Source organism: Urocampus carinirostris, chromosome 3, assembly GCF_059441175.1.
Source record: "Urocampus carinirostris isolate Australia breed hairy pipefish chromosome 3, RoL_Ucar_1.0, whole genome shotgun sequence".
Lineage (NCBI taxonomy): Eukaryota > Metazoa > Chordata > Actinopteri > Syngnathiformes > Syngnathidae > Urocampus > Urocampus carinirostris.
Window position 1 is genome coordinate 4,548,251 of NC_142351.1, and position 23,164 is coordinate 4,571,414.

General features: G+C 42.9%; 1 protein-coding gene and 1 pseudogene across 2 annotated transcripts; both read right to left on the reverse strand.

Annotated features, from left to right (window-relative positions):
• Window positions 1–1,328: 1,328 nt before the first annotated feature.
• Window positions 1,329–8,469, reverse strand: LOC148368391 (uncharacterized). Its single transcript, XM_088329693.1, has 2 exons — window positions 8,361–8,469; window positions 1,329–3,200 (listed from the first exon to the last, which is right to left on the reverse strand). The coding sequence occupies exons 1-2, from the start codon at window positions 8,467–8,469 to the stop codon at window positions 2,044–2,046; spliced, it is 1,266 nt and encodes a 421-aa protein (XP_088185819.1). The 3' UTR covers window positions 1,329–2,043.
• Window positions 8,470–12,467: 3,998 nt separating this feature from the next.
• On the reverse strand, window positions 12,468–22,954 carry LOC148368392 (uncharacterized; annotated as a pseudogene). Its single transcript, XR_015849930.1, has 3 exons — window positions 22,349–22,954; window positions 21,246–21,338; window positions 12,468–15,205 (listed from the first exon to the last, which is right to left on the reverse strand). The product of XR_015849930.1 is annotated as an uncharacterized LOC148368392 (transcript).
• Window positions 22,955–23,164: the final 210 nt, after the last annotated feature.

A 23,164-nucleotide genomic window follows, 5' to 3' on the forward strand; every position in this document is an offset into this window, starting at 1 on the left:
ACCAGTGACCAAATTGTAGAGACAAAGTTCCTTTGGCTCGGGAATCTTATTCTCCTCTCCTTGGGTTGTACGGGTTAGCCAAATGGAGTTCTGTGCACCTGTTTGATAACAGATAGGAAGCCCACCAGTCGCCTCCAAATTGTAGAAACAAAGTTCCTTTGGCTTGGGAAAATTATACTCTTGACCTTGGAGGCGCTCGCTCCAGAAAACAACTCAAAAACGCAACTGCACAATTATTGGGTAAATATAAATGTATAAAGGTAAAAGTATACAATATAGTATAAAAGGCACCCTTAGACCATAATTTCCCTTACAGTTAGCAAGGGGAAAGGGTGAAGAAATGATGCAACAGGTTAACAGTACTGATTAATGAACCCGGTTTTAAGATAATAAACTGATTAAGGATTGTTTTCATAGCATGCCAACATGGGATATTTGCCAGAAACACCAAAAAGGTTGTTGCACTAACCCTTTATGTGTACTTTTGAGAACAAAACGTCCCTCGGGGGAGGGATGTGTGAGAAGCAGCATATGGCCAACCAGGAAAATAAAGAAAAGTCCAGAAGAAAAATAACATTAACCCACAAATAATGCAGGCAGTTTGATTTTATTAAAGTACGTTTTATTCACATGTAAAAAAATATTGAATCCAACAAAAGAATAGAGCACACTTTTGACACAAGCACCAAGAGTTAGCAAGGAGGAAGGTGGAAGAAATGATGCAACAGGTTAACAGTACTGATCAATGAACCCGGTTTGAAGTTAAAACTCATTTAAATGATCAAGCATTGTTTTCATAGCGTGCCAACAGAGGTTGTTGCACTAACCCCTTTTGTGTACTTTTGAGAACAAAACGTCCCTCAGGGAAGGGGTGTGTGAGAAACATCACATGGCCAACCAGGAAGATGAAGAAATAAAGGTTCCTATCTCTTTTGGCGGTGGGGATTGTTCTCATCCGGACGACAGGGACAGAGAGAACCACAGGCTCTCCAAGCTTTGTGGCTCTGGGGAGAACAGGCCCCAACCCTGGGGACCTAGGTCGGCGATCTTATTGTTATAATAATTATAATTGTTGATAACAGGCAAAATTTTACGCGACACAAGATGAAATATCATCTATCAAGAAACATGACACATATGCAAATCATTAACCTTATGAATCCATATGAATCCATGTGAATCCAAAGAAAGTTCTTTAAAGCTCAATAATGTATTTAATATAACAAAGTCATAGAAAACCCTTATAGTTTTCTTTTCTTTTCAATATTTGATACAATAAGAAACAAAACATATATATATATATATATATATATATATATATATATATATATATATAATTTTTTTTTTAACCTTTGTGCCCAGGTATACACCACCTCGTGTTAGCGAGTCCACCTCCTCTTAGCTCTTAGCTCCGGTAGCCATCGGTTGCTCCAGGTAGCTCCACGTTAGCGTCCGGGATGCTAGACGTGAGCCACGTTTCCGTAAAACACAGCAAACTGCACTTCCTGTGCGCTTTGTTTTTCACCAGCACAGCCAGTTCGTCGGTCTTATTTGGTAGAGAGTCCACATTTACCATGATTACAGACGGTACAGAAGACTTATAACGCCGTTAGCCACTTAGCCTTAGCTCCAGCACTGCATCTACGGTAGGGACCCATCATCACGCCGGTGCGAGAATTCTTCAGGGCAAGGAGTCGATTCTGGCAGCGCCAATAGACTTTTGTTTGAAATGATATTTTGTCTCCATCTTGGGGTGGAATGTTTTTACGATTTTATTTTTAAAATTTATTTTTAAGAGGAAACCCGTAGTTTTTGTGATCCAACCGTAACACCGTAGTGGGTTCAAGATAACCGTACTCATTACGGCAAAACCGTAGTACTTGGCAGGTATGGTTTTTGTGTATAATTTCTAGTGCCGATATGGGTGAATTTTTCACCACAGAGTCAACAGGTCAAAGGTTTCTCACCAGTGTGGGTTCTAATGTGTTTCTTTAGGCTTCCACTTTCAGTGAATCTTTGACCACAAACTGAGCAAGAAAAAGGCTACTCGCCAGTGTGGGTTAGTGTGTGTTGTTTTAAGGCCGAACGCAAGGTAGTTCTTAGACCACAAACTGAGCAGGCAAAAGGCTTCTCACCAGTGTGAGTTAGTTGGTGTAATTTCAACTGTCCATTTAGGGTGAAATTTTTACCACAGACTGAGCAAGAAAAAGGCTTCTCGCCAGTGTGGGTTTTTTGGTGTGATTTCAAGTTTCCATTTCGGGAGAATTTTTTACCACAAACTGAGCAGGCAAAAGGCTTCTCGCCAGTGTGGGTCAGTTGGTGTGATTTCAAGTTTCCATTTCGGGAGAATTTTTTACCACAAACTGAGCAGGCAAAAGGCTTCTCGCCAGTGTGGGTTGTAGTGTGTATTTTCAAGCTCCCATTTGTAGAGTATCTTTGACCGCAAACTGAACAAGAAAAAGGCTTCTCACCAGTGTGGGTTCTCATGTGTATATTCAAGTTTCCTTGGTGGCAGAATTGTTTTCCACATATTGAGCAGGAGAAAGACTTATTTCCAGTGTGGTTTAGTTGGTGTAATTTAAGTAGTCCATTTCTGGTGAATTTTTTATCACAAACTGAGCAAGAAAAAGGCTTCTCACCAGTGTGGGTTCTAGTGTGTACGTTCAGGTTTCCTCGTTTGGAGAATTGTTTTCCACAAATTGAGCAGGCATAAGGCTTCTCGCCAGTGTGGATTCTGGTGTGCATTTTTAAGCTCCCACTTTCAGTGAATCTTTGACCACAAAGTGAGCAGGCAAAAGGCTTCTCACCAGCGTGAAATTTCATATGCAACTTCATATAAGACTTGCTTCGGAACGTTTTCCCACACTGAGAAGATGTGTTACCACCTTCCGACTGCGAGTCGCTTTCAGCGTTTGCACGGTGGGACGTGTCGTCATATTCCGTTTCTACGTGTTGACGGTAGCTGATGCTTAGAGGTTCCTGCCAAGCTTTATCTTCAGGTTGACCTTGATCTTCGAAGGTTGAATGGTTTCTGGTCACTCGCAAGACTGGAAAATCGTCCTCCTCTTTAACGCAAACAGGCTCCCCATCCTCTGTCTCTTGCTTAACGTGATAAGGCTTCAGATCCTCCTCCTCCTCTATTTTAACGGCAGGCAACTCTGGTTCCTGCCGCGCAGTAGGAAGATATTCTTGGCTGACGTCTGCAAGACACAAGTCACATTTATTTGTATTGCCCTTAACTAGTACAGTGCCATGACGTATTAGTTTGTTTTCAGAAGCATTGTCCCTGAGTGCCTAAAGGTAAAAAAATTTCCAAAGGCTTAGGCGCTGCTGTATTAAACTTCTGGGAATTAAATCACCACTAGATGGTAGGAGTGTCTTTGATGAGATTTTTGTCAACACTTAGTGCCGCGATTTGTTCCTGCATTCGCCGTATTACTCTGTAGGGCGGTGAGTAAGCGCCGGCGTATATGCCAAGTAAGCGCAGTGTGACGAGAAAAGCAAAGATATAAGTACAGACTGTTAATGCTTCAAATCTTTATTCTTTTAAAAAAAAAATGACCATGGGCCTTTGTTGGGATAACGTATCGTAGGACCCTGCGATCATGACGACCTGAATCATGTGATCACGTCAACCGAGACATCAGGGGCTGAGAATTTTTGCATAGTTCATGCATAAGTTTAGTGTTTTTGCAATCAAATGTTATTTTTCAAGCAAAGCGCCCTTGTGTTTATGGAAAGTATTGTTTAGATATTTTATGTATTGAAAATATAGATATTAAAAAAAGCACCGAGGCAAAACTCCTGCTTGAAATGCATCATTTTGCAAGGAGCCATTTTTCTCAGAAAATTTCCGGGAAAGAAGTATTTTCAAAAAAACTTGGCAATGTCAACAAAACAACTAAATCAACTGTTGTCTCATGAAAGATGACTGTTAACGCTTCCATTTGGTGTGCCCTATGCCCGTATAGCTACAGAGCTAGATTTTCTGTAGGCCTTCAAAGGAGTCAATATGGCCAACATCGGCTGGCATCAGCACTTCCCATTTGAGAGAAACGTCCAGCACTAATCAGAAACAGTCACAGAGGGCTGCAAAGACCACCACCACAACATCCCATGATCTGAAACCTAAGCGAGGGCAAAGAAAAACTAAGACACGCTCAAATGAACTCTTTTTATTCATATTTTTGGGCGTTTGTTCCGCCCTGAACAGGCCTTATAAAAGTAACATACCAGCAGATAGGCGCAATGGAAAACAGCATGAGGGCTCTTTGAACTCGGTTTAGCATTGCTCACACATCCTTAATAGAGAAAGTATTTAACTTTGAAGAAAAACTCACCCTACCTTTAAGTCTAGAATCAAACACACGGTCGTGTAAAATCCGCACACACACGAATAAAGCACAATCGTCACTACAATAACTTTCATCATTTATTACGTGTAAAAATCTACATCTTTGAAAAGAATCCGCGAGGGAGAAGTCTTATACTACTCGACAGCCAAACGTTAGATGTCAAGTAGTAATGTGCCTGTCAGTTCGAATCCCTGAAGCGTGTGCCGAGTATTTCAGATGTGTGGTTCGTGTAGTGCAAGGCAATGTGTGTGTGTATGGCATGAGCGGAGTCATTTGAAGCCCCGCAAAACGCGTGTGCAGAGAATGATTCGCTAGCAAAGAGTGTCGTTTGAAGTAAAAGCGCCAAAGTAACGCTGTACTTTGGAAAATAATGTCTGGAATAAGCACTTACCTTCTTATTTGGCACTTTCACGTATGGCATGAGCACAAACAGACCGAGTGCCACAGAATAATTCATGTTACAGCACTCTTTCAGAGAATGATTTATTGCATGCATCAATTATTCCGTCCACGAGATGGTGTCATCGAGGACATGATTCATCTTGAAGCCCTATGTGTGTGTGAAACATTTCCCAGCAGGGCTTCACTGCTTCATGGGGCTTCATTTTGCCATTACTTAACTGTCAAGGATGATGCGGAAATGACAGTGAGCAACCTTGTCTGTTAGCCCAGAAAAAAAGGTACAGTGAAGAAAATAAGTATTTGATTTCTAAGTGGGAGATGTAGAAAAATAGCAGGATGTTCAAATACTTATATTCTTCGCTGTATGTATTTTGAATGAATGAGCGAGACGGAAGCCCGGACCTTATTCGAAAGGAAAGTACGGTGGACGTCAACGGCCAAATACGAGATGTAGAGGACGTTGTAGAAAGTAAAACGACCAACCTGCTCTATTCAACACAACTCGGAGTATCTTGTTAACAGTTCCTGGCAACTCCGGTTCCTGCCACACAGTAGGAAGATATTCTTCACCGATGTCTGCAACACACAAGTCAAATCCCATTTATTTGTGACCCCTTTAATCACAGAAACTCACAAAGGGACGCACAGATCACCACAGGGCTCCTACAGCTTAAGGCAAGTTAAATTCAAGAATTTTTGAATGCCTTTGGATGTCAAATTTAAGACAAAGTTGACAAAAAACACACAATTGAAACTAACAAAAAACACTACATGAATGAGAGGCAATTTTAAACAAATGATTGTTTTACTTTATTTAAACAGCAACAACAAAAAGACTGTACAGAAGAGAAGGGGGTGTGGGACTTGGGTAGTAGAGGAGGATATATTAAGAGGGAAACTTGAAAGGGGATCTTTGAGTGGCTAGAATCTTGAAAATAGGTTACATGGTAATACCCTTAAGGAGACTGTCAAGTTTTGGGACAAGGAGCGGAAACTCAGAAGGCCTGCACCTTGCAAACGTCTACGCTCGTCCTTCTCCCTCAAGGATGAGGAAACCAAAGAATGAGGTTACTCATAAGCTATTAAATGTCAGTGTGTCTTAAGTCGAAATTTAAACATTTCCCGTCACTTGGTGTCGGACCGTCGCAAACGCAGGGCACAAGGGATGTGGTGTAACCTGACTTGAGAGATGTTTATTCAAACAGCAACAAAAATAGACTGTACAGGCGAGAAGGGGGTGTGGGACTTGGGTAGTCGAGGAGGAGATCTTGAGAAGGAAACTTGAGAGGGAATCTTTTGGTGGCGAGTATCTTGTAAATAGGTTACCTGGTAATACTTTTAAGAGAACGCTAGAAGTGGCAGGTCTTGGAACAAGGAGGGAAAACTTGAGAGGGAGACTTGGGGAAGTTCTTGGGGATGAGAGAATCTTGAAAAGGAGACTTTGGAATACCTTTAAGAGGACCTTTGAGATTCGTGGCAAGTCTTGAAGTAGAGAAACTAGAAGAGTGGGCTTAATGTTCGGTGTCTGGTTGGAAAGAGCCGAGTGGAATGGATTTTTTTGGTGAATGCGAGTGGCTTTCATATATGAAGATAGAAAATTGAGACGCTGTCCCTCAGAGTCTTCAAACCTCTTGTGTGAGGTCAAAAATGAAAGGAGAGCATCTTTTATCAACGACATCCAAAAAATCTCTTCCGATGGGTGAAACTTTGAGTGTACAATGGTCACCGTGCTGCTGCTGTCCCCATGATAAAAGTGTTCACGGTCTCCAGTGTTCATTTTACCTGTAAAAAGTGATGAGTCCAGGGGACTCGCACGCACCAAAATCTATGAGTCCCAACAGAGATCTATGGGTCCCTAAAATTTAGTGTTATCGAGGTTGAAATTGTAAATCGGTGACAAATATATAATAAAAATCTATATATTCATTCAGTTTTAATCATCAAATTATTAATTCATGTTCTGCATCAAATTATTGTTGGTAATATACCGTGACCCTACTGAGGATAAGCGGTGCAGCTAATGAGATGATTAAAAGGATAACCACAAACCTGTCTTTTTTTCATTTTCTCCTTTTATACTTCCTTTTTTTCTTAACTTCTTTATACAACGTCATCATTCGTAATATAATGCATCCAAGCAAGTGAGCCGTTTGAGAGCCGGCTCTCTTTAATGAGTTGAGCCGAAAAAGCCGGTTCTCTAAAAAGAGACGGACTTTTCACTACACAACTCGGGATCGGCGTGCAGACGAAAACTCGAACCGCGAGACCAAAACAACATCTGCCGGATCTACCTGACGAAAAGTTTGGAGTGTGGTAAATCTTTGTTTAAAAAAAATTTAATCAGGTAATGATGACAATTTTGTGGCAAAAAGGTTGCGTCCTGGGGACGCACGTTGATTTGCGTCCCCAGCAAAAATGATGCGTCTAGGACGCAGGGACACGGGCAAACAAGAACACTGGGTCTCTCCTATATGTTTTAAAGAATCAGTGCGAAGAGCCTGGGACTTCTCCGGATCAAACTGCAGGGTTCAGGCAGCTTTTCCATGGCCAAATTCAAGCACTTTTTGAGGACTTTTAAAGCCAATTTTCCAATTCCTCCAGCACCATTAAAGGAGGAAATTATGCGCCGATCAAAAGAACGGGAGCCTAAACCTTAGTGTCGGACCCTAACCTTATTTCGGAACCCTAAAATCGTTGAATATTCTAACTTGCAGACAAAACCCTAGCAAATAACCCTTCACCCCTAACTTTAGACCTAACCCCGTTTCAAACTGTAACCTTAGCCTTACACCTTACGCTAGATGTAACTCCAGCCCTAACCTCGTTCTATTTTTTGGAAAGCTACATTCAGTTGAGAACCCTAATATGGGGGTCAAACCCTAGTTCATAACCCTCAACTTATCCCAAGTGCCAGGAAGAGGTCCGCAGGTTGGGGAGCATTCTCCCTTCGGGCCCCGGTGCTGATGAATGCTCTGTCCCCTGAGATTCGATCTGCAACCTCAGTGGAACTGTTTCAATATAGGCCTTAAACACACTTCTATTCTGTAGCATATGAATAATATATATTTTATGTTGACAATATTTGTGTATTATTTGCCCTCATGTAGGTTTTAGAACAGGGGATGGTGTCTCTTTTTCCATTTTGTCTATTTTTTGTTTTTTTTTGCTGAATTGTTTCCCCTTTTAAGTCATTTTGTGCAAACTGATAGATTATAATTAATTGTGTATGCATTAAAGCAACAAAAGCAATCTAAAAAGCCGCTTCTGAGACGAAAAGAGCCGTCAGTCAAGCTGGAAAAGTCGGTTCTCTATCAAAAGACAGGATTCCTGTCACTACTACAAAGCAATATGCTGGGAGGGGCTGCTCCCTCCGTGGGGACTGATACGCACCCTGTGTGCTGAGGGAGCAGAAGAGTCCAAGCTAGTGTCCAATGAAATACACAATTATATACGAGATGACGTATGCGCTGCCCTGGTCTACCCTCATTACTACATCCACTTTTCTTTGGGTGGGCAGAGCGTGTCCGTGGGTGAGAGGACCGGCCACCCCCAACTGGTAACGCCCCTGATGTCAAGTATGTAGCAGAAGGGAAAATGACCAACCTGCCCCGAGCTGCTTGGAAACCGCGTCTGGTCGTCGACGTTCTCGCGCTGTCTCCTCTTCGGCTCCCCGAAGCTTCTCTTGAAGAGATCCTTCCCCACTGGAGCACATTTTCTACAAGTTTGAAGCTCAACGAAAAAAACGCCTCAAGGTGTCGCTCCAACTCGGGAGTAAAAAGGACAAACCTTCCAAAAGGACCACAAAGTGATGCTTCTGTCGAGCTCACGTAGTTTTAAGTCGACTACAGGACTTTTGGTAGTTTTCTCGACATTCTATTGTTCGGCGGTGGTGCGGCAGCCATGTCACCTTCTCATTCGAAACATCACCGCAATGAATTGTGGGACACAGATACAAACAGGGGAGCAGATAGGTCGGCGTGCTGTAGTAGCCTGCTAACTAGCGTGCCCACGTGGCGGCCATTTTGGTCGGGGCAACTTCGCGCAATGGATGTACATTGAAAAGAAATCAAAAGCTGCTCGTTTTGAAACTGATTTTCATGTGGGTAACTTGTTGTTATCAACACCAACACTTATTATTACGGAAGATGAACTTAAAAATATTTAAAAACCCAAAAATGCTTCTGAAAAAAAAAACAATTTAAAAAACATTATAGAGGTTAAAATTAAACACTGTGTAACGGGTGCAATAATAGTTTAGTTGATATTCCTGCTAGAATATGTTTGTATAATTTTTGTATAAGTGTCCTGCAATGACTAGTCCAACAGCGCCACCTGCTGATATGGGGTAAGCATACCTGTCAACCTCCACGGCCCTTACAAACGGGCGTATTTTCCCTTACAAAATACAAGATGATCTTACACCATATTTTTTTTTCAAACGTGTTTATTTATGTAGTTTAACATGTTATATTATACATGTGTTTTGTTATACCATTCTGTGCATATTCTTAATAATAAAATAAAATAGATAGAAAAAACAGGGGGCAGCACGGTGGTAGTGGTTAGCGCGTGTGCGGCACAGTTCTAAGGTCTTGGGAACCTCCTGTGTCCAGCTACCGGACTTCCTGTGCAGAGTTTGTATGTTCTCCCTGTGCTTGCGTGGGTTTCCTCCGGGCACTCCGGTTTCCTCCCACATTCCAGAAACATGCATTTCAGGTGAATTGTCCGGTCCAAATTGTCCCTAGGTGCCAATGAGCGAGTCAGTTGTCTGTCCCCGTGTGCCCTGCGATTGGCTGGCAACCAGTTCAGGGTGTCCCCTACCCGATGATTGCTGGGATGGGCTCCAGCATCCCCGCGACCCTACTGAGGATAAGCGGTTGCAGCTAATGAGATCATAATGATTGATATATATATATATATATATATATATATATATATATATATATATATATATATATATATGCCCTGCGATTGGCTGGCAACCACTTCAGGGTGTCCGCTGCCCACTGCCTGATGATTGCTGAGCTCCAGCACCCCCGCGACCCTACTGAGGATAAGCGGTGCAGCTAATGAGATGAGATTATATACACACAGAAATAGGTTCTTTTTCCTCGCCTGAATTTGTATTTGCAATCAAATGCCTGCAAATGAGTGCAAAATGGGTATCTTAACAGGTGAACGATAGCTCGAAACCTTACCTGGTACCGTGTCAAATTGGACCCCAAACTCAGAAACTAAATAGTGCATTTTACACATTTTTCTATGGGTATGTTTAGATGTTTTCAAAAGTGTCTATTTGGAGAAGACCAGTTTACAGTTCGAAAACCTCTGCAAATCTTTATTTTATTTCGGCCATTTTTTTCTTGGACATTGCGAGAGTTGTAGACGCTTAAATTATCGGTCCGCGTCCATCCCAATTCTGAAAACGTTTGCATAAAAATGGTGCGTAACATATATCACTGGTGGCGTTACGAACACTTATTTCAGGGTTTAATTTGAATACAATAGACACATATCGACTTATTTCGAATTTTATTAGCCAACCAATGCATCAATTATCATTTGACCCGGTCATGATTGGCTAGAGTTCTTCGGAGGTAAAGGAGGCGTTGTCGTTTTTAGCAAAACTGACCGGGATAGACTAATGCGGGCTGAGAATAGAATAGAATAGAATATACATTTATTGTCATTGTTACAAAATGGGTTAACATATTGTGACAACGAAATTGGGCATGACACTCCAGTTTTACACATTCACAGTGAGGTATGAGCCAAGAAGATAAAGGAACAGAGAAGATAAGGTTATAAAACAAGGGGGATAAGGCTATAGTTATAATTTACCGGTACATGGTATTTACACAAGAAATGTCGGCATGTGGGATGTTACATACAGGGTTGTCGTGATAACGTTGGTATCGTAAGGGTTGTGCAATATTGCATTTGGTGCAAAAAAATAGTCAGCATATGCATTGGTGCAAACATAGACATCATAGTGCAGAAAAAAAGAAATGGTCAGACATTGTGCAAGGTGAGCAGTAAACGTAGTGCAGTCGACATGTGCAAGAACAAGACATGAGTACCATTATATTCGTATGAGGTAGTGTTGGCATGAGTTTTCCGTTTTTTTTGTGCGGTGTCTGTTTTGAGCAGTGAACAAACATAGTGCAGTCAGCATGTACGTGAGTACCATTTTACATCCGTGTGAGGTAGTTTTTTGCAAGAGTTTTCAGTTTTTTGTGTGGTGTCTGTTTAGGGTGGTGATGGCTGTGGGGAAGAAACTGTCTCTGAGTCTGTTTTGCTTTGTGTGACCTGTAGCGCTTGCCGGAAGGCAGCAGGTCGAAGAGGTGGTGGCCGGGGTGAGAAAAGTCCTTGATGATGTTTTCTGCTCTGCTGAGGTAGCGAGAGCAGGCAATGTCCTCCAGACTGGGCAGAGAGCAACCAACGATTTTCTGGGCTGTTTTGATGATCCTCCGGAGCTTTTTTCTGTCTGCTGCTGTGCACCCAGCATACCACACCGTGATGCAGTATGTTAGAATGCTCTTCACAGTGGCTTTGTAAAAGGACACCTGCAGCTGCTGTTTTAGATAATTTTTCCTGAGCAATCTCAGGAAATGTAGTCGCTGCTGAACCTTCCCTACCACCGCTCTGGTGTTTGCAGACCAGGAGAGGTCGTCGGAGATGTCCACACCCAGAAATTTGAAAGAGTGGACTCTCCCTACACTGTCTCCTTTTATGATGAGTGGTGCTGGATTCCTGCCATTCCTTCTGAAATCCAGAATCAGTTCTTTTGTTTTTGTGGTGTTGAGGTGGTTTTCCGAACACCACGTTGAAAGTGACTCCACCTCATCCCTGTATGCCGCCTCGTCCCCTTCAGAGATGAGGCCGATCAAGGTGGTATCGTCAGCGAACTTAATCATATTGTTTGTGGGGTGGGTCGGTGAGCAGTCGGAGCTGTAGAGGGTGAAAAGCAGGGGGCTCAGTGCACAACCTTGGGGGGAGCCAGTGTTCAGTGTTAGGGTGGGAGAGACGTGGGTACCGAGTTTCACCGACTGTGGGCGGTTGGAGAGGATGTCCATTATCCAGTGGCAGGTGGAGGGAGAGAGTCCTAGGTGTGCAAGTTTCTCCACCAGGATCTCCGGGATAATGGTGTTGAAGGCTGAGCTGAAGTCCAGAAAGAGCATTCTGACGTAGCTCCCCCGGTGGTCCAGGTGTTTCAGCACGGTGTGATAATAATATTTCAGTTTAATGATGTCTTATAATGTGGTCATGGTGATTTTGAGTCTCAACTTCATTTTGGTCCAGGAAAATCCTAGTCCCTTTTCTCTTGACTTAACACATAGTTAAGGTTCGGTTCTGGCAAAAAAAGGCAAGAGTCGTCACTCATAACATAATTTCTGACTCTTATGACCAAAATAACAACTCATTTCCAAATGACTTTAAATTATATTTATTTGGTTCAGAATCTAATTTGGTGGTTACCAATTCGGTCAGCAGGCGGCGCTCTATTTCCAACACAAAATAATTCAAAATAGCATTGATCATTTTCAGCTTTAAATGATTGATTTTGTAGTTCATTGATATGGTTAATGATTGATCATTCCAGACGAAAAATAACATCGACCCACAAATAATGCACGCAGTTTGATTTTATTAAACTATGTTTTATTCACATGACGAAGAATATTGAAACAAATGGAAGATTAAAGCACATTGTTGACACAAGCACTCAGTGTTAGCAAGGGGGAAGGTGGAAGAAATGATGCAACAGGTTAACAGTACTGATCAATGAACCCGGTTTTAAGATAATAGACTCGTTTAAATGATCAGGGATTGTTTTCATAGCATGCCAACATGGGATATTTGCCCAAAACACCAAAGAGGTTGTTGCACTCACCCTTTTTGTGTACTATTGAGAACAAAAAGTCCCTCAGGGGAGGGGTATGGGAGAAGCAGCACATGGCCAACCAGGAAGATGAAGAAATAAAGGTTCCTATCTCTTTTGGCGGTGGACTTCACGGGGATTGTTCTCATCCGGACGACAGGGACGGAGAGAACCAGAGGCTCTCCAAGCTTTGTGGCTCTGGTGAGGACAGGCCCCAACCCTAGGGACCTAAGTCAGCGACCCTATTGTTTCATAATTATAATTGTTGATAACAGGAAAAATTTTATGCTGACCCACCATGAAATAGATCATCTAACAAGAAACATGACACATATACAAATCATAAATCTTTTGAATCCATATGAAGACTTTGGGGTTTCACGTCTTTATTATACAGCTGGAGAGTCTGCTCACTTCCTGTGAATGAATGTGGTTTTTTTTAATGTGTTGGCAGAGTCAGAATTTGGAAAAAGGTGAGGGGAAATGGTTTTGTGGAAGTTATGTACCTTTAGACGGCCTGTATGATACCTGGTCAATTAAGTGTTTTTTTGTTTCAGTGAATGTTTGACCACAAACCGAGCAGGCAAATGTCTTCGCGCCAGTGTGCGTCCTCGTGTGTAATTTCTAGTGCCCGATATGGATGAATCTTTTTTTACCACAAGGTCAACAGGTCAAAGGTTTCTCACCAGTGTTGGTTTTAATGTGTTTATTCAAATTTCCACTTTTAGTGAATCTTTGACCGCAAACTGAGCAAGAAAAAGGCTTCTCACGTGTAATTTCTAGTGCTGATATGGATATAGAATTTTCACCAAAAAGTCAACAGGTCTAAGGTTTCTCACCAGTGTGGGTTCTAATGTGTTTTTTTAAGTCTCCACTCTGGGTGAATCTTTTACCACAAATTGAACAAGAAAAAGGCTTCTCCCCAGTGTGGGTTCTGTTGTGCAATTTTAAGTCCCCACTCCGCATGAATGTTTTACCACAAACTGAGCAGGCAAAAAGCTTCTCGCCAGTGTGGGTTAATTGGTGTAATTTCAATTGTCTATTTTTGGTGAATTTTTTACCGCAAATTGAGCAGGCAAAAGGCTTCTCGCCAGTGTGGGTTAGTGTGTGTGTTTTTAAGTCCTCAATCCGGGTGTATCGTTTTCCACAAATCGAGCAGGCGAAAGGTTTCTCACCAGTGTGGGATCTAATGTGCTTCGTTAGATTTCTACTATCGGTGAATCTTTGACCGCAAACTGAGCAAGAAAAAGGCTTCTCGCCAGTGTGGGTAAATTGGTGTGATTTCAAGTGTCCATTTCGGGCGAATTTTTTATTACAAACTGAGCAAAAAAAGGCTTCTCCCCAGTGTGGGTTAGTTGGTGTAATTTCAACTGTCCATTTCGGGTGATTTTTTTATCGCAGACTGAGCAGGCGAAAGGCTTCTCCCCAGTGTGGGTTTTGGTGTGCATTTTTAAGCCCTCACTCAGTTTGAATGTTTGACCACAAACTGAGCAAGAAAAAGGCTTTTCGTCAGTGTGGGTTGTCATATGTCTTTTTAAGCTTGAACTCTGGGTGAATCTTTTATTGCAAACTGAGCAGGCAAAAGGCTTTGCGCCAGTGTGAGTTAGTTGGTGTAATTTCAATTGTACATTTTGGGTGAATTTTTTACCGCAAACTGAGCAAGCAAAAGGCTTCTCGCCAGTGTGGGTTCTGGTGTGTATTTTTACGCTCTCACTCTGTGTGAATGTTTGACCACAAACTGAGCAAGAAAAAGGCTTCTCGTCAGTGTGGGTTGTCATATGTCTTTTTAAGCCTGAACTCTGGGTGAATCTTTTATTGCAAACTGAGCAGGCAAAAGGCTTTGCGCCAGTGTGAGTTAGTTGGTGTAATTTCAAGTGTCCATTTTGGGTGAATTTTTTACCGCAAACTGAGCAAGCAAAAGGCTTCTCGCCAGTGTGGGTTCTGGTGTGCATTTTTACGCTCTCACTCTGTGTGAATGTTTGACCACAAACTGAGCAAGAAAAAGGCTTCTCGCCAGTGTGGGTTGTCATATGTCTTTTTAAGGCTGAACTCTGGGTGAATCTTTTATCACAAACTGAGCAGGCAAAAGGCTTCTCGCCAGTGTGAGTTCGGTGGTGTAATTTCAACTGTCCACTTTGGGTGAATTTTTTACCGCAAACTGAACAAGGAAAACGCTTCTCGCCAGTGTGGGTTAGTGCTTGTGTTTTTACAAGTTTCTCACGAGCATGCAATTTCATATGCAATTTCAATGAAGACTTGCGTCGAAACGTTTTCCCACTCTGGGAACATGTGTTACCCCCTTCAGCGTTTGCAGAGTGGGACGTGTCGTGTTGACGGGAGCTTATGCTTTGAAGCTCCTGCCAACCGTTATCTTCAGGTTGACCTTCATCTTCGATGGTTGAACGGACCCCGGTCACTAGCAAGTCTGGAAAATCGTCCTCCTCGTCAACAGGCTCCGCATCCTCTGTCTCTTTCCTAACGTGATAAGGCTTCAGATCCTCCTCAATTTTAACGGCAGGCAACTCTGGTTCCTGCCCCGCAGTAGGAAGATATTTTTGGCTGACGTCTGCAAGACACAAATCACATTTATTTGTATTGCCCTTCACTCGTTCAGTGCCGTAACATGACGTTTTCAAATGCATTGTCCCCGAGTGCCAAAACGTAAAAAAAAATGTAAAGGCTTAGGTGCTGCTGATCAGTAAGTATGAGGACTCTGGGAATTAAATCAGTATGATAAATCACCACTAGATGCCAAGAGTGGCTTTGTTCGGATCGTTTGCTGCGTCCCATTCTTGTCACTTTCCCTCGTTATTTGCCCTAGTCACTTGGTTTTGCACATACACGTGCAAGTGTAATGTGTTCCAATACTCTCAAGACCGAGGGAGAAGTCCCCTTCAACCCACAAAAGAACCCTTTCAGATGGAGGGAGGTCAGGAGCTGACTTGGAACAAAGTAACTTCCCAGAAGACTTAGCGAATTCTCAATATCAACAAACATGGCTGGAAAGAAACCGCACAAATGTAAGTCCTTTTTCACAACTACACATGTATTTGAAACAAAATACATTGAGATATCTTAGTTAGACATACAGTGGAACCTGGGTTTTCGAACGCCTCTCAGTTCGAACAAATCGGTGTCCGACCAAAAATTTCGAGAAATTCTTGCTTCGCCGTTCGGTCAAAAAATCAGAGTTCGAACGCCGGTAAGGCGTGAGTGCGTACGCTAGGGTGCGATGCTGAGCGGCGTACGGGTGTTTTAGCCCCTAATTATGCCTCCGAAGAAAGTCAGTGCAAGCAGCAAAGTTGCTACAGGTGAAAAAAGAAAAGTAGTGAGTACAACTATTGCATTTGAGAAAGAATTAATTGCCAAATATGAAGGAGGTGTGCGAGCGCCTTCTGCTGACCACCACAAAGGTAAGAAATCCTATTCATAAGATTACGATAACGCGAATGTAGGATTAGCCTGGGTTAGCTTTATGTGGGTGTTGCAACGGAGCCCAACTTTCAGGGTGTTGGAACTGAGCCCCCTTTCCAATGAACCGCTCACCACTTGTTGTGGAGACCCGGGTGCTAAATGACTTGTAAACGACCTGATTTCTTTATTTTAACACGTTCATGTTAGCGTAATCTTTCGTACGGATGATCACGATAACGCGAACGTGCGATTAGCCTGGGTTAGCTTTATGTTTACGTTAAACGTTCATGGTAAACATTCAGGGTGTTGGAACTGATTAAAACGATTTACATTATTTTTAATGGGAAAAATGATCTCCGTGATCGAACAAATCGGTTTTCGAACAGGGTTCTGGAACGGATTATGGTCGAGAACCGAGGTTCCACTGTAATTGCAATAGAAGATCGTATTTTTGCTTTAAAACATGAACATTGCAAAATTGCTACTTTACACAGTGCACAAATCTAACCGATTTGTACGATCACCGAAGCCGTTTTTTCCCATTAAAAGTCATGTAAAATTGTTTTAATCCATTCCGACACCTCGAATGTTTATCTTGAATATTTAACGTAAAGCTAACCCAGGCTAATCGTACGTTTGCGTTAGCGTAACCTTTCGTACGAAAGATTACGCTAACATGAACATGTAAAAATAAAAAAATCAGGTCGTTTACACGTCATTTAGCACCCGGGTTTCCACAACAAGTGGTGAGCGGTTAAAGGATAAAGAAAAGAATTATGAATAGGATTTCTTACCGGTCGGCAGAAGCCATGCTGTATTCCTGAAATAAGGGAAACTCGCACACCTTCTTCATATTTTGCTATTATTTCTTTCTTAAATGCAATAGTTGTACGCACTACTCCTCTTTTTTCACCTGTAGCAACTTTGCTGCTTCCACCAACCTTCTTCTGAGGCATAATTAGGGGTTAAAACACTCCCTACACCGCTTTTGAAAAACGAAAACAGAAAAGGAGTGCGCGTTGCCGTGACAACAGTTCTTCACAAGGGGTGGGGGCAATCTACACTTGTACGCCGCTCAGCGTCGCCCCTAGCGTACCGGCGTTCGAACTCCGATTTTTTTGAACGAAAAGCGAAGCAAGAATTTCTCGAAATTTTTGGTCGAGAACCGATTTGTTCGAACTGAGAGGCGTTCGAAAACCCAGGTTCCACTGTACAAGGTAATGCAAAATTCAGTTTCATCTACATCATCCTAACCCGTGAGCCGTTGTTATGTATATCCCGTTTCAAATACATACACAATACATTGCAGTGTTATATTACTGTGAGTGTTGTGATTGTGGAACCTAAAAATGCCCCAAATTGGATCGGGCACTTGTAATGGAGAACAGACGGCATCAAACAGGCATTATCATGAGGCAATGCATGCGGTTCTCGGTGGTAGGCCATCTGTTGACCCACCAGTATTGGTGGTGTCATTCACCCCATCTGAACCCACAGAACCACCAATGGTAGGTTGAGAGGAGCAGGAACTGAACCCACCAGCACCCTATACACAGTAATTATTCTTGTTTTTTCCATCCAACCTCAAGGCCAATGTAGAACGTCCCATGGAAGAGCTGGTCGCCATCACAGCGACCACACCATCCACAACAACGGGCCACTAATCCACTCCTGGCATGCGCCAACCGGGGCCTTTAGCAGTTCTTTTCAGGCCGAAAAGTCTGCCATGATCGCTGCAATCGCCTGGCTAGACCACGATAACGACTGGTCCTCAGCCTCCATCATCACGGATTCCAAGTCCCTCCTCCAAGCTCTCTCCAACCCTAATATAACAGACCCCTCCCTCCTGTCCCTTAACTCCTCAATTGCGCCCTTCTCCCCATCCATGAGCATCCGGCTTATTTGGGTCCCGGGTCACTGCAACCTCCCGGGTAACGACCTTGCAGACGAGCAGGCTAATTTAGGCTCGGCCCTCCCTCAACCTACCGCCCCGCTAGACCCACAAACTCGGCTCGCCATTATTCGTATTATTTTTTCCGAGCTGTTACTTTTTGTTGTGATTGCTGCAGCAAGGCACAACTAATACTATCCCCCGAGATCTTATTATATCTATCTTCTTCCGCCAAATTTTGACAGGCCTCTCCTCCCAGAGCTTTTGGAGTAGCCCAACGATTCATATATGAAAAATTCCGGCCCGATCAGGACTTCCCTGCGACGATATGGATAAGCGATACGATACATGGACCCATTCATTCACTATTGGTAGTCGTGGTAATGAGGGCTTTTCCAGAGGGTAGTCATAGTAAGCAAGGACTGTCCAGGGTGGCTTGAGGGGGCTCGACCCACATTACCTTTAACCATAGGTAAATGGTGAATTCCAAAGAGTTTATGCTAGCGAGAGGATGCTAACAGCTATGTGCGCCGCTAGCAAAGTGTTGGGCTGGCATAGCCAGCCCAAGTATTAGCGATGAGAGGTTGATGCTATGCTCACTTATGCTAGCTGTAAAAACTGTTGGCGACAAGTTGGGCTGGCTACGCCAAGTAAAAAATGACAGAAACATCTCTCTGAGTTAAAAACTTTATGCTAACTCATAATGCTAGCAACTGGGGTTATATATACATGCCGGGATCATCTTCCAGATCAATCACAACTCTTACAATTGCCGCGGGAATTGTCTAGTTTCTTTTTGTTTTCTATTTACTTTTTTCCTACATTTCTTTCCTTTCTGGCTTTTTTTCAAATTTTTTCCTTCTTTTTTTTCTCTTCCTTTTGTTTCTTTTTTTCCCAGCTTTTCACTACTTTTTCATTTTGGTATTTTTTTCTTTTTTGTTCTATTCCCCTTTCCTTTAAGTCATTTTGAGCATAATTTTACATAATATTTGGTCATGTTGGGATGAAAGAAGCAAAAACAACCTGAGGAGCCGTTTAGGACCCAAAAGAGCCGGTTCCTTTTAGTGAGCCGACCCGAAGAAGCCGGTTCTCGACAAACTCTACTAACTTTACTCAACTTCGTTCTACTTTGACTCGACTTCAAAATACCGCATTTAGGACACAACGTCAGGGGAACCCATGAATTTTTACCTTGATGCACTGTAACTTTGACTTACGTCGCTTCTTAATTAGCAATTTTGAGCCCTAGTTTTTGTGCGGTGGCTAGATTTTCCTGTGCGCTCAGAATGTGCAGGCAGTGCGCGATTGTGCAGGCAGTGCGCGATTGCGCACGCGCGCAGCTTAGAGGGAACACTGGTTGAGACTCGAGTCGTTTACGTGTGACTTGTGCCAATACCTAACTGGGGTCTACAGCCAATCAGTATTACCGCTATCTACTGGGGTGGAACCTTGCAAGTGCCGTCCCATTTCTTAGGCGACGTTGTTCACTTGCACTTCTCTCATTCAGGGGACTTCCCTGTGGAGGGACCTCACTGGAGAGTTGTCAGGGCCAAGTGAGAGGAATGGGATCGGGCATTTATTTCCTTAACCCACAGTATTATTCTGTATGGTAGTGTGTAGGCGCCGGCCTATACGTCTCAATGTGACAAGACATAAGTACGTACTGTTAACGCTTCAAAGCGTCAGAAAAATAAAAAAAAACAATCCCCTCTGCATTGTATGCTACTACAAGTTTCATATTACATATACTGTACACCTTAATGAAGAAGTGCCATCTAACGATCAAGCATTCAAGTTAAGAAATAATCAAGAAACTCAAGACACTTTATTCCTGAAAAGTTCAGTCAAAGACCTAAAAACCCATTAGCTCACTTGTAAATCGTTCCACAAAATGTTTGAACCTAACAGGCTGAAAACCTGCACTGCTGCATTTGTTTTCATTTGTTTTCACCGCAGTACGTCACATCGTGATATGGATTCGATTTCGGTTCATCGTGCAGCCCTACTTACCGCTATCACTCGGTATAAACCCATAATACCGAATTTTCACGCCCATAAAAGTCTCAGATTTTCTTCAAATTGTAGAGCGCGCCCAATAGGGCGGTGCACCTTTTGAAAGAAGCTCGGTGGCCTCAAGGTTGGGCACCCGCTGCCCAGAACGGGAGGTCACAGGTCCGAGCCTCAGGCAGGTCATCACTCGAACCTTTTTGGGGTGAAATCAGACGTTTTCGTGAGATTGTTCATGGTTCTCCCAAAAAAAAATCATACTCTGTGACTTTCAGGCGTCTCTCGTTTGATTGCCATCATCTAAAACCAACTTGGGAGACTGCGCCCTTAGGGTGTGAAAATAAACAATGTCAAAATACTGAACCGGTGCCTGGTTTTGAAACTTAACGTTGCACCACCATGATGACCACTGATGGATTTAAACTGTAAATATGTTATTCTACTGTTGCTTATTTTGTCAACTGTGTGCCATTCTTGTTTGTGTTTGAAGAAGGAGGAAACAATATGTTCACTAAACAGCCGACACCTAGCTGCGGCCAGATAAGGGACAATCAGCTCCTCTCTGACCGCAGGCTCGCCTAGTTTCGTTTACTATAGAATATGATAACATGTTATCGTATAAACAGGTCTCAACTGTTTATTTTGTCACTCCCCCTCCCTTTAGCAGAAGAGACCTTATGTAAACTAGGGCGTTCCGAACACAATAAAAAGGCAAGGAGAATGGGACTTTTTCAGAGTGTCCAGTATGTTGTCCGCTTCAGTTTGCCCGTCGCTACGCGTCAATTTCTCGACTATTCGGTCAAGGGGAAAGAAAATAGATGGTGATCGCTGATGTAAAAAAGATTTGCGAGTATGAAAAATATTCACCGTTAGGCAAATATGTCGTATTCCGAATAGCCCTTGCGCAGGTGACCGATTAAGAAATAAGGTACGTATTTTGAAAGAATGAGCGAGACAGAAGCCCGGACCTTTTTTAAAAAGGAAAGTATGGTGGACGTCGACGGACAAATTCGAGATGTCAAGTGTTGTGGAAAGTAGATAATAACTAAGGATAAGGAAAGTTGAACCTGAAATGAAGTTGAAGCAAACAGTCTTGGAGCCGGCAATAGCTTATTGTGTGTAGACATCTGGGGGAAGTCATGAGCCGGGGCCGGGCAACCATCACGAGTTGTTTTGAACAATACAATAAGGAGCGTTCCCTTTTAACCATATCTCCTCTCTGCGAAGTTTTGGGGGTGGCGCCCAACAACGTTCCCTCCAAAATAAGGACGTTGCAGAAAGTAAAACGACCAACCTGCTCTGTTCAACACAATTTGGAGTATCTTGTAAACAGTCCTTGGCAACTCTGGTTCTCGACACGCAGTAGGAAGATATTCTTCACCGATGTCTGCAACACACAAGTCAAATCGTATTAATTTGTGACGCCTTTAATCACAGAAACTCACAAAAGGGACGCGCAGAACACCAGTGCAACATCAACCTGATCTGAAAGCTACACGAGGGCAAGGAAAAACTCAAAAAAAGGTCAGCACGCGGAAAGAAACCTTGGGAAGGGACCGCACATGGGGTAATCCCCGTTCCAGGATGACCAGGCGGAAAATGTAAACCAAGCCAGTTTACTAAATAGAGTTGTCCTCTTGAGTCGCTTCTTCATTTATTGCATGGTTTATAGAGTCAGACTGCCAAGACACGTGGCAATGGCAACAATTTCAAGCCCTTCACCCAAAACTCAAGCTTTTTGCTGACCTCAAAAACACAAAATTAAATTTCAAGCATTTTCTAGGCTTTCAAGCACTCGTAAGAACCCTGCACATGGTTACATAGCAATTACCGATATAGTATTGACAAATACACAAAAGGAAAAGGCAAACGAGGGCCGAGTCCTCGAAAACGTAAACACTTTGTTTGACAGTGCTGTTGCCGTTGGTGATGTGTGTGATTTAGAAATAGCGTAAAAATTTGAGTTAACTTGTTTGAGGGGGGAAATTTCAGGTGGAGACTGCTATATTAGCTCTCATCATAACATTGGTTTGTGTGAGTTTAAGATTGAGAGCGTAAAAAGCACACTAAAGTGGAAGCGATGAGCTGTTTTTGATTCCAAAGCTCAGTTGTAATTGCGATGCGCTTTTTCTTTTAAGTCATGTTGGTATCATTTTTTCATTGTAAAGAAATCAGGGAACTATTTCAGTTTTGATGCAACTTCATACGAGTTTCTGATAAACTTTTTTTGATTTCCTGCACTTTTAGTATTTGCTGGAGGTGAAAAATGAGTAATTTACTGTAAAAGGCTTAAAACGTTGTATTTGAATTTAAAACCACTATTCTTTCTTTCTTTTGAATCACTAATTTTGAAGTTTGGGAAACACTGGCACTGGAGCAGAAGGGAAAATGACCAACCTGCCCCGAGCTGCTTGGAAACAGCGTCCGGTCGTCGACGTTCTCGCTCCGTCTCCTCTTTGGCTCCCCGAAGCTTCTCTTGAAGAGATCCTTCCTCACTGGAGCACATTTTCTCCAAGTTTGAAGCTCAACGCTTGATTTGGACCGAGTGTAATGGAAAAAAATGCCACGAGGTGTCGCTCCAACTCGGAAGTAAAAAGGACAAACCTTCAAAATGAAATGAAATGACCTGCATTTATATAGCGCTTTTCAAGTCAATGACTTCCCAAAGCACTTTACATTGTGCTTCACATTTCCCAATAGCGGCCGTGATCTGTGCAGCCATGTAAGGCGCTAACCTGCTTATTGGGGGTATTGGGGATTCAGTGTCTTACCCAAGGACACTTCGGCATGTAACACGGACAAGCCGGGATTCGAACTGGGATCCCTTAATCCTAAAACGATCGCTCTACCTCCTGAGCTACTGCCGCCCCAGGAAAGGGCGAAAAGGACCGCAAAGTAGTACTTCTGTCGAGCGTACGTCGTTTTAAGTCGACTACAGGACGTTTGGTACTTTTCTCGACATTCTCTTGTTCGGTGGTGGTGCGGCAGCCATGGCACCTTCTCCTTCCAAACACCGCCGCAATGAATTGTGGGACACAGATACAAACAGAGGATTGGATAGGTCAGCGTGCTGTAGCAGCCCGGAAACTAGCGTGCCTACGTGTCCGCCATCTTGGTCGGGGCAACTCAGCGCAATGGACGTACATTGAAAAGAAATCAAAAGCTGCTCATTTTCAAACTGATTTCCACGCGGGTAACTTGTTGTTATCAACA